The 13,077-nt window shown below is 40.7% G+C and overlaps 1 protein-coding gene across 1 annotated transcript in view; it reads right to left on the bottom strand.

Moving 5' to 3' along the window:
- Positions 1–733: 733 nt before the first annotated feature.
- Positions 734–13,077, bottom strand: part of LOC139419745 (neuronal acetylcholine receptor subunit alpha-9-I) — a 30,306-nt gene continuing 17,962 nt past the window's right edge. The window contains exons 6-9 of the mRNA XM_071169739.1: positions 5,871–6,005; positions 3,577–3,692; positions 2,283–2,834; positions 734–904 (exon numbers count right to left, since the gene is read on the bottom strand). Coding sequence (XP_071025840.1) covers positions 734–904; positions 2,283–2,834; positions 3,577–3,692; positions 5,871–6,005 — 974 coding nt within the window. The remainder of the gene's footprint in view (positions 905–2,282; positions 2,835–3,576; positions 3,693–5,870; positions 6,006–13,077) is intronic.

Here is a 13,077-nt window from a genome sequence, read left to right on the forward strand (position 1 = left end):
GGAAGCGTTGGAGTCGACATGGGCCAGCATCCCTGTGGAAGGCTTTCAACACCTTGTAGAGTCCATGACCCGACGAATTGAGGCTCCTCCCCCTCTCCCTCCCTAGTCCTTCTATCCTCAGTCTGCCACACTCCCTCTCCCCCCTCTCCCTCCCTCTTCCCCCTCTCCCTCCCTCTCCTCCCTCCCTCCCTCTGTCCTTCTTCTACCTCTTTCCCTGCCTCTTTCCCCCTCTCCTCCGTCCCTCCATCTCTTCCTCTCCTCCGTCCCCCTCTCCTCCCTACCTTCCTCTCTTCCTCTCCTCCCTCTTCCTCACCTCCATCCCCCTCTCCTCCCCCTCTTCCTCTAGTCCCTCCCTCTCCTCCCTCCCTTCCTCCCTCCTTCTCTTCCTCTCCTCCCTCCCTTCCTCTCTCCCTCTATCCATCCATCTCACTCCTCCCTTCCTCCCTCCTTCTCTTCCTCTCCTCCCTCCCTTCCTCTCTCCCTCTATCCATCCATCTCTCTCCTCCCTTCCTCCCTCCTTCTCTTCCTCTCCTCCCTCCCTTCCTCTCTCCCTCTATCCATCCATCCATCTCTCTCCTCCCTTCCTCCCTCCTTCTCTTCCTCTCCTCCCTCCCTTCTTCTCTCCCTCTATCCATCCATCCCTCTCCTCCCTTCCTCCCTCCTTCTCTTCCTCTCCTCCCTCCCTTCCTCTTTCCATCTATCCATCCATCTCTCTCCTCCCTCCCTCCCTCCGTCAAGTTGCCTTGCCGATGATGAGGATACTCATGAGGAAGACCATGATGAAGAAGATCCACATGAAGAACCGGTCCATCACCTTGGCAACCTTCTTCCACTCCGCCCCTTTAGCACACGTAGCCCGTTGCTCCCGGAAACAGTTGGCGATGTACTGAATGTTATACACCACCTAGAGGAGAGGGAGGGAGGAGAGGGAGGGAGGAGGAGGAGGGAGGAGAGATGAGAAACAGTTGGCGATGTACTGAATGTTATACACCACCTAGAGGAAAGGGAGGGAGGAGGGGGAGGGAGGAGGGGGAGGGAGGGGGAGGAGAGAGATAGGAAAGGAGAGGGAGGAGAGGGAGGGAGGGAGGGAGGGAGGGAGGGAGGGAGGGAGGGAGGGAGGGAGGGAGGGTTCAGGCGAGGAATGAGAGAGGGAGGGAGAGGAAGGAGAGAGGGGTGAGAGGATTGAGAGAGGGAGGGAGAGGAAGGAGAGAGGGTTCAGGAGAGGAAGGAGAGAGGGAGGGAGAGGAAGGAGAGAGAGTTCAGGAGAGGAAGGAGAGAGGGAGGGAGAGGAAGGAGAGCGGGAGGGAGAGGAAGGAGAGAGGGGTGAGAGGAATGAGAGAGGGAGGGAGAGGAAGGAAGGAGAGAGGGTTCAGGAGAGGAAGGAGAGAGGGAGGGAGAGGAAGGAGAGAGGGAGAGAGAGGGAGGGAGAGGAAGGAGAGAGAGAGGGAGAGGAAGGAGAGAGGGAGCGAGAGGAAGGAGAGAGGAAGGAGAGAGGGAGGGAGAGAGAGGGAGAGAGGGAGAGGAAGGAGAGGGGGAGGGAGAGAGGGAGAGGGAGAGGAAGGAGAGAGGGAGGGAGAGAGAGAGAGGGAGAGGAAGGAGAGGGGGAGGGAGAGGAAGGAGAGAGGGAGGGAGAGAGAGGGAGAGGAAGGAGAGATGAGAAACAGTTTGAAATGTATTGGATCTTATACACCACCTAGAAGAGAGGGATGGGGAGGAGAGAGAGAGAGAGAGAGAGAGAGAGAGAGAGAGAGAGAGAGAGAGAGAGAGAGAGAGAGAGAGACAGAGAGAGAGAGAGAGCGAGACAGAGAGAGAGAGAGAGAGAGAGAGAGAGAGAGAGAGAGAGAGAGAGAGAGAGAGAGAGAGAGAGAGAGAGACAGAGAGAGAGAGAGAGAGAGAGACAGAGAGAGAGAGAGAGCGAGACAGAGAGAGAGAGAGAGAGCGAGACAGAGAGAGAGAGAGAGAGAGAGAGAGAGAGAGAGAGAGAGAGAGACAGAGACAGAGAGAGAGAGAGAGAGAGAGAGAGAGAGAGAGAGAGAGAGAGAGAGAGAGAGAGAGACAGAGAGAGAGACAGAGAGAGCGAGACAGAGAGAGAGACAGAGAGCGAGACAGAGAGAGAGAGAGAGCGAGACAGAGAGAGAGAGAGAGAGAGAGAGAGAGAGAGAGAGAGAGAGAGAGAGAGAGAGAGAGAGAGAGAGACAGAGACAGAGAGAGAGACAGAGAGAGACAGAGAAGAGGCACAGCTTGATAAATCCTGACTGTGTGATGCAGTGGGCATTAGTCACCTGTTTGTGGTGTGGGCAGGGGCAGGAGCAGGCTGGGGCCGAGGCTGGGTTAAGGTGCTTCTCCTTGGGGTAAGGCAGCGGCTCATTCAGCCCACCATTCTGGAGGTTCCCTGGAGGGGGTGCCTGATAGTCCAGCTCCTCTCTCCCGATGTGGTGGTAATGTCTCAGGGGCTCCCTCTTCTCCTCGCCCCCTTCCCCCTTGGAGGTCTGGCTCGGGTTGCTGTGATGGTTCTGGTTACTACGGTTACTGTAATGATCGTCGCGGTGACCGCCGTTAGCGTAGCGACAGTTGTCGAGGTGATTTTGATGGGTGCTGTGGTGGTTTTGGAGGTGCCCATTGCCGTACTGGTACGGACCGAGGCGATGGCAGTCGTCTTGGTAACAGCCGCCGTCATGGTAGAGGTCGTCGTGGTAATGGTTCCGTGCCAGGGCGGAGTTGCCCGACATTGGTTCCTCACTGTAGAGAGGTGTCCTCTCACTCTCTGGTGTAGTGCAGTTCTCCCCCACCTCGTACACAAACAGGATCTTAGACATGTAGTCAATGATGAGTACCTGGGAACACGAACACACACACACACACACACACACACACACACACACACACACACACACACACACACACACACACACAGTGTCACAGAGATAGAGACATACAGTAAACACACACACACACAGTGACACAGAGCTCCAGACTTTGCCCTACCTTGGCCCAGTGGAGAACAGGCTTGGCCTACCTTGGCCCAGCGAGGAGCAGGCTTGGCCTACCTTGGCCCAGTGAGGAACAGGCTTGGCCTACCTTGGCCCAGTGAGGAACAGGTTTGGCCTACCTTGACCCAGTTAGGAACAGGCTTGGCCTACCTTGGCCCAGTGAGGAACAGGCTTGGCCTATCTTGGCCCAGAGAGGAACAGGCTTGGTCTACCTTGGCCCAGTGAGGAACAGGTTTGGCCTACCTTGGCCAGTGAGGAACAGGCTTGGCCTACCTTGGCCCAGTGAGGAACAGGCTTGGCCTACCTTGGCCCAGTGAGGAACAGGCTTGGCCTACCTTGGCCCAGTGAGGAACAGGCTTGGCCTACCTTGGCCCAGTGAGGAACAGGTTTGGCCTACCTTGGCCCAGTGAGGAATAGGCTTGGCCTACCTTGGCCCAGTGAGGAACAGGTTTGGCCTACCTTGGCTCAGCGAGGAACAGGCTTGGCCTACCTTGGCCCAGTGAGGAACAGGCTTGGCCCTACCTTGGCCCAGTGAGGAACAGGCTTGGCCCTACCTTGGCCCAGTGAGGAACAGGCTTGGCCCTACCTTGGCCCAGTGAGGAACAGGTTTGGCCTCTGCACCACAGAAATGGATGTTCATGATGAAGATGGTCAGAGATGTCGAGGCCGTGATCATCGTCATCGTCGCTATGTAGTACTTCCCTGGAACACACACACACACACACACACACACACACACACACACACAGTTAGTATACTCTCTGAGGCATCATATTATCACCTATATAGGGAACACTCTCTGAGGCATCATATTATCACCTATATAGGGAACACTCTCAGAGGGAGGCATCATATTATCACCTATATAGGGAACACTCTCTGAGGGAGGCATCATATTATCACCTATATAGGGAACACTCTCTGAGGGAGGCATCATATTATCACCTATATAGGGAACACTCTCTGAGGGAGGCATCATATTATCACCTATATAGGGAACACTCTCTGAGGGAGGAATCATATTATCACCTATATAGGGAACACTCTCTGAGGGAGGCATCATATTATCACCTATATAGGGAACACTCTCAGAGGGAGGCATCATATTATCACCTATATAGGGAACACTCTCAGAGGGAGGAATCATATTATCACCTATATAGGGAACACTCTCTGAGGGAGGCATGATATTATCACCTATATAGGGAACACTCTCAGAGGCATCATATTATCACCTATATAGGGAACACTCTCTGAGGGAGGCATCATATTATCACCTATATAGGGAACACTCTCTGAGGCATCATATTATCACCTATATAGGGAACACTCTCTGAGGCATCATATTATCACCTATATAGGGAACACTCTCTGAGGCATCATATTATCACCTATATAGGGAACAACTCTCTGAGGGAGGCATCATATTATCACCTATATAGGGAACACTCTCTGAGGCATCATATTATCACCTATATAGGGAACACTCTCTGAGGGAGGCATCATATTATCACCTATATAGGGAACACTCTCTGAGGGAGGCATCATATTATCACCTATATAGGGAACACTCTCAGAGGGAGGCATCATATTATCACCTATATAGGGAACACTCTCTGAGGGAGGCATCATATTATCACCTATATAGGGAACACTCTCTGAGGCATCATATTATCACCTATATAGGGAACACTCTCTGAGGGAGGCATCATATTATCACCTATATAGGGAACACTCTCTGAGGCATCATATTATCACCTATATAGGGAACACTCTCTGAGGGAAGCATCATATTATCACCTATATAGGGAACACTCTCTGAGGGAGGCATCATATTATCACCTATATAGGGAACACTCTCTGAGGGAGGCATCATATTATCACCTATATAGGGAACACTCTCAGAGGGAGGCATCATATTATCACCTATATAGGGAACACTCTCTGAGGGAAGCATCATATTATCACCTATATAGGGAACACTCTCAGAGGGAGGCATCATATTATCACCTATATAGGGATCACTCTCAGAGAGAGGCATCATATTATCACCTATATAGGGAACACTCTCTGAGGCATCATATTATCACCTATATAGGGAACACTCTCTGAGGGAGGCATCATATTATCACCTATATAGGGAACACTCTCAGAGGGAGGCACCATATTATCACCTATATAGGGAACACTCTCAGAGGGAGGCATCATATTATCACCTATATAGGGAACACTCTCAGAGGGAGGCATCATATTATCACCTATATAGGGAACACTCTCTGAGGGAGGCATCATATTATCACCTATATAGGGAACACTCTCAGAGGGAGGCATCATATTATCACCTATATAGGGAACACTCTCTGAGGGAGGCATCATATTATCACCTATAATAGGAACACTCTCTGAGGCATCATATTATCACCCATATAGGGAACACTCTCAGAGGGAGGCATGATATTATCACCTATATAGGGAACACTCTCTGAGGGAGACATCATATTATCACCTATATAGGGAACACTCTCAGAGGGAGGCATCATATTATCATCTATATAGGGAACACTCTCAGAGGGAGGCATCATTTTATCACCTATATAGGGAACACTCTCTGAGGGAGGCATGATATTATCACCTATATAGGGAACACTCTCTGAGGGAGGCGTCATATTATCACCTATATAGGGAACACTCTCAGAGGGAGGCATCATATTATCACCTATATAGGGAACACTCTCTGAGGGAGGCATCATATTATCACCTATATAGGGAACACTCTCTGAGGCATCATATTATCACCTATATAGGGAACACTCTCTGAGGGAGGCATCATATTATCACCTATATAGGGAACACTCTCAGAGGGAGGCATCATATTATCACCTATATAGGGAACACTCTCAGAGGGAGGCATGCTCTCTGCCACCATTAGTTGGAAGACAGTGAGGGCCAGTAGAACTGTCACGCCCAGAGAAACCTTCTCTCCTGAGTCAGCGGGCAGGTAGAAACCCAGGGGAGCTAGAACAACACAAACAAACAACAGCATTAAATAATATGACCAACGATACAATGTAAACAACAACAATAAACAATACAATACAACCACAAACCCAGATGAGCTAGAACAGAACAAACAACAGTCACCACAGAATCCTGCATCTCCTCTCAACGGCAACATGAACGTACCATAGAGATGGATAGAGGGGTCTATCGCCCCAAAGCCTGCTGTAGCAACATGAATGTACCATAGAGATGGATAGAGGGGTCTATCGCCCCAAAGCCTGCTGTAGCAACATGAACGTACCATAGAGATGGATAGAGGGGTCTACCGCCCCAAAGCCTGCTGTAGCAACATGAATGTACCATAGAGATGGATAGAGGGGTCTATCGCCCCAAAGCCTGCTGTAGCAACATGAATGTACCATAGAGATGGATAGAGGGGTCTATCGCCCCAAAGCCTGCTGTAGCAACATGAATGTACCATAGAGATGGATAGAGGGGTCTAATAGTCCCAAAGCCTGCTGTAGCAACATGAATGTACCATAGAGATGGATAGAGGGGTCTAATAGTCCCAAAGCCTGCTATAGCAACATGAACTATAGAGATGGATAGAGGGGTCTACCGCCCCAAAGCCTGCTATAGCAACATGAACTATAGAGATGGATAGAGGGGTCTATCGCCCCAAAGCCTGCTGTAGCAACATGAATGTACCATAGAGATGGATAGAGGGGTCTACCGCCCCAAAGCCTGCTGTAGCAACATGAATGTACCATAGAGATGGATAGAGGGGTCTATCGCCCCAAAGCCTGCTGTAGCATCATGAATGTACCATAGAGATGGATAGAGGGGTCTATCGCCCCAAAGCCTGCTGTAGCATCATGAATGTACCATAGAGATGGATAGAGGGGTCTATCGCCCCAAAGCCTGCTGTAGCAACATGAATGTACCATAGAGATGGATAGAGGGGTCTACCGCCCCAAAGCCTGCTGTAGCAACATGAATGTACCATAGAGATGGATAGAGGGGTCTAATAGTCCCAAAGCCTGCTGTAGCAACATGAATGTACCATAGAGATGGATAGAGGGGTCTACCGCCCCAAAGCCTGCTGTAGCATCATGAATGTACCATAGAGATGGATAGAGGGGTCTATCGCCCCAAAGCCTGCTGTAGCAACATGAATGTACCATAGAGATGGATAGAGGGGTCTATCGCCCCAAAGCCTGCTGTAGCAACATGAATGTACCATAGAGATGGATAGAGGGGTCTAATAGTCCCAAAGCCGGCTTTATACTACTACTAATACCAATATAACTATTCCTAGTACTACTATTAAAAATACAAACACAAATAATAACAATAATAATAACGATAATAATAACAATAAGAAACAATAATGACAACAATAATAATAATAATAACAATGACAATAATAACAATAATATTAATAATAACAATGACAATAATAACAATAATATTAATAATAACAATGACAATAATAACAATAATATTAATAATAACAATAATAACATCAATAACAATAATAACAATAATAATAATAATAATAATATTAATAATAATAATGATATTAATAATACAATCACTAATAATAACACTAATAATAACAATAATAATAACAATAAGAAACAATAATGACAACAATAATAATAATAATAATAACAATAACTATAATAACAACAACAATAATAACAATAATAATAATAATAATAATATTAATAATAACAACAACAATAACAACAACAATAATAATAATAATAATAATAATAACAGCAATAATATTAATAATAATAATAACAATAACAATAATAATAATAATAATAATAACCATAACTATAATAACAACACCAATAATAACAATAATAATAATAATAATAACAATAACAATAACAATAACAGTAATAATAATAACAATAACAATAATAATAATAATGATAATAATAACAACAATAATAATAATAATAACAACAATAATATTAATAACAACAATAATAATATGAATAATGATGATGCTGGTGATACCAGTACCAAGGAATGTTAATACTGATGATGCTGGTGATACCAGTACCTGGGAATATTAATAACAACAATAATATTAATAACAACAATAATAATATTAATCATGATGGTGCTAGTGATACCAGTACCTAGGAATATTATTAACAACAATAATAATGTTAATAATGATGATGCTGGTGATACCAGTACCTAGGAATATTAATAACAACAATAATAATGTTAATAATGATGATGCTGCTGGTGATACCAGTACCTAGGAATATTAATAATAACAATAATAATAATATTAATAATGATGATGCTGGTGATACCAGTACCTAGGAATATTAATAACAACAATAATGATAATATTAATAATGATGATGCTGGTGAAACCAGTACCTAGGAATATTAAAAACAACAATAATAATAATATTAATAATGATGATGCTGGTGAAACCAGTACCTAGGAATATTAATAACAACAATAATAATGTTAATAATGATGATGCTGCTGGTGATACCAGTACCTAGGAATATTAATAACAACAATAATAATGTTAATAATGATGATGCTGGTGATACCAGTACCTAGGAATATTAATAATGATGGTGCTGGTGATACCAGTACCTAGGAATATTAATAACAACAATAATAATGTTAATAATGATGATGCTGGTGATACCAGTACCTAGGAATATTAATAATGATGATGCTGGTGATACCAGTACCTAGGAATATTAATAACAACAATAATAATGTTAATAATGATGATGCTGGTGAAACCAGTACCTAGGAAAATTAATAATGATGATGCTGGTGATACCAGTACCTAGGAATATTAATAATGATGATGCTCGTGAAACCAGTACCTAGGAATATTAATAATGATGATGCTGGTGAAACCAGTACCTGGGAATATTAATAATGATGATGCTGGTGATACCAGTACCTAGGAATATTAATAATGATGATGCTGGTGATACCAGTACCTAGGAATATTAATAATGATGATGCTGGTGATACCAGTACCTAGGAATATTAATAACAATAATAATAATGTTAATAATGATGATGCTGGTGATACCAGTACCTAGGAATATTAATAACAATAATAATAATGTTAATAATGATGATGCTGGTGATACCAGTACCTAGGAATATTAATAACAATAATAATAATGTTAATAATGATGATGCTGGTGATACCAGTACCTAGGAATATTAATAACAATAATAATAATGTTAATAATGATGATGCTGGTGATACCAGTACCTAGGAATATTAATAACAATAATAATAATGTTAATAATGATGATGCTGGTGATACCAGTACCTAGGAATATTAATAACAATAATAATAATGTTAATAATGATGATGCTGGTGATACCAGTACCTAGGAATATTAATAACAATAATAATAATGTTAATAATGATGATGCTGGTGATACCAGTACCTAGGAATATTAATAATGATGATGCTGGTGATACCAGTACCCAGGAATATTAATAACAATAATAATAATGTTAATAATGATGATGCTGGTGAAACCAGTACCTAGGAATATTAATAATGATGATGCTGGTGATACCAGTACCTAGGAATATTAATAATGATGATGCTGGTGAAACCAGTACCTAGGAATATTAATAATGATGATGCTGGTGATACCAGTACCTAGGAATATTAATAATGATGATGCTGGTGATACCAGTACCTAGGACTATTAATAATGATGATGCTGGTGATACCAGTACCTAGGAATATTAATAATGATGATGCTGGTGAAACCAGTACCTAGGAATATTAATAATGATGATGCTGGTGATACCAGTACCTAGGAATATTAATAATGATGATGCTGGTGAAACCAGTACCTAGGAATATTAATAATGATGATGCTGGTGATACCAGTACCTAGGAATATTAATAATGATGATGCTGGTGATACCAGTACCTAGGAATATTAATAATGATGATGCTGGTGAAACCAGTACCTAGGAATATTAATAATGATGATGCTGGTGAAACCAGTACCTAGGAATATTAATAATGATGATGCTGGTGATACCAGTACCTAGGAATATTAATAACAACAATAATAATGTTAATAATGATGATGCTGCTGGTGATACCAGTACCTAGGAATATTAATAACAACAATAATAATAATATTAATAATGATGATGCTGGTGATACCAGTACCTAGGAATATTAATAACAACAATAATAATAATATTAATAATGATGATGCTGGTGAAACCAGTACCTAGGAATATTAAAAACAACAATAATAATAATATTAATAATGATGATGCTGGTGAAACCAGTACCTAGGAATATTAATAACAACAATAATAATGTTAATAATGATGATGCTGCTGGTGATACCAGTACCTAGGAATATTAATAACAACAATAATAATAATAGTAATAATGATGATGCTGGTGAAACCAGTACCTAGGAATATTAATAACAACAATAATAATGTTAATAATGATGATGCTGGTGATACCAGTACCTAGGAATATTAATAATGATGGTGCTGGTGATACCAGTACCTAGGAATATTAATAACAACAATAATAATGTTAATAATGATGATGCTGGTGATACCAGTACCTAGGAATATTAATAATGATGATGCTGGTGATACCAGTACCTAGGAATATTAATAACAACAATAATAATGTTAATAATGATGATGCTGGTGATACCAGTACCTAGGAATATTAATAACAACAATAATAATGTTAATAATGATGATGCTGGTGATACCAGTACCTAGGAATATTAATAACAATAACAATAATGTTAATAATGATGATGCTGGTGATACCAGTACCTGGGAATATTAATAACAATAATAATAATGTTAATAATGATGATGCTGGTGATACCAGTACCTAGGAATATTAATAACAACAATAATAATGTTAATAATGATGATGCTGGTGATACCAGTACCTAGGAATATTAATAACAACAATAATAATGTTAATAATGATGATGCTGGTGATACCAGTACCTAGGAATATTAATAACAACAATAATAATGTTAATAATGATGATGCTGGTGATACCAGTACTTAGGAATATTAATAACAACAATAATAATGTTAATAATGATGATGCTGGTGAAACCAGTACCTAGGAATATTAATAACAACAATAATAATGTTAATAATGATGATGCTGGTGATACCAGTACCTAGGAATATTAATAATGATGATGCTGGTGAAACCAGTACCTAGGAATATTAATAATGATGATGCTGGTGAAACCAGTACCTAGGAATATTAATAATGATGATGCTGGTGATACCAGTACCTAGGAATATTAATAATGATGATGCTAGTGAAACCAGTACCTAGGAATATTAATAATGATGATGCTGGTGATACCAGTACCTAGGAATATTAATAATGATGATGCTGGTGAAACCAGTACCTAGGAATATTAATAATGATGATGCTGGTGAAACCAGTACCTAGGAATATTAATAATGATGATGCTGGTGAAACCAGTACCTAGGAATATTAATAATGATGATGCTGGTGAAACCAGTACCTAGGAATATTAATAACAATAATAATAATGTTAATAATGATGATGCTGGTGATACCAGTACCTAGGAATATTAATAACAATAATAATAATGTTAATAATGATGATGCTGGTGATACCAGTACCTAGGAATATTAATAACAATAATAATAATGTTAATAATGATGATGCTGGTGATACCAGTACCTAGGAATATTAATAATGATGATGCTGGTGATACCAGTACCCAGGAATATTAATAACAATAATAATAATGTTAATAATGATGATGCTGGTGAAACCAGTACCTAGGAATATTAATAATGATGATGCTGGTGATACCAGTACCTAGGAATATTAATAACAATAATAATAATGTTAATAATGATGATGCTGGTGATACCAGTACCTAGGAATATTAATAATGATGATGCTGGTGATACCAGTACCCAGGAATATTAATAACAATAATAATAATGTTGATGCTGGTGAATAATATTAATAATGATGATGCTGGTGAAACCAGTACCTAGGAATATTAATAATGATGATGCTGGTGATACCAGTACCTAGGAATATTAATAATGATGATGCTGGTGAAACCAGTACCTAGGAATATTAATAATGATGATGCTGGTGATACCAGTACCTAGGAATATTAATAATGATGATGCTGGTGATACCAGTACCTAGGACTATTAATAATGATGATGCTGGTGATACCAGTACCTAGGAATATTAATAATGATGATGCTGGTGAAACCAGTACCTAGGAATATTAATAATGATGATGCTGGTGATACCAGTACCTAGGAATATTAATAATGATGATGCTGGTGAAACCAGTACCTAGGAATATTAATAATGATGATGCTGGTGATACCAGTACCTAGGAATATTAATAATGATGATGCTGGTGATACCAGTACCTAGGAATATTAATAATGATGATGCTGGTGAAACCAGTACCTAGGAATAGTAATAATGATGATGCTGGTGAAACCAGTACCTAGGAATATTAATAATGATGATGCTGGTGATACCAGTACCTAGGAATATTAATAACAACAATAATAATGTTAATAATGATGATGCTGCTGGTGATACCAGTACCTAGGAATATTAATAACAACAATAATAATAATATTAATAATGATGATGCTGGTGATACCAGTACCTAGGAATATTAATAACAACAATAATAATAATATTAATAATGATGATGCTGGTGAAACCAGTACCTAGGAATATTAAAAACAACAATAATAATAATATTAATAATGATGATGCTGGTGAAACCAGTACCTAGGAATATTAATAACAACAATAATAATGTTAATAATGATGATGCTGCTGGTGATACCAGTACCTAGGAATATTAATAACAACAATAATAATAATATTAATAATGATGATGCTGGTGAAACCAGTACCTAGGAATATTAATAACAACAATAATAATGTTAATAATGATGATGCTGGTGATACCAGTACCTAGGAATATTAATAATGATGGTGCTGGTGA

This window comes from Oncorhynchus clarkii, chromosome 10 (genome assembly GCF_045791955.1).
Source record: "Oncorhynchus clarkii lewisi isolate Uvic-CL-2024 chromosome 10, UVic_Ocla_1.0, whole genome shotgun sequence".
Taxonomy (NCBI): domain Eukaryota; kingdom Metazoa; phylum Chordata; class Actinopteri; order Salmoniformes; family Salmonidae; genus Oncorhynchus; species Oncorhynchus clarkii.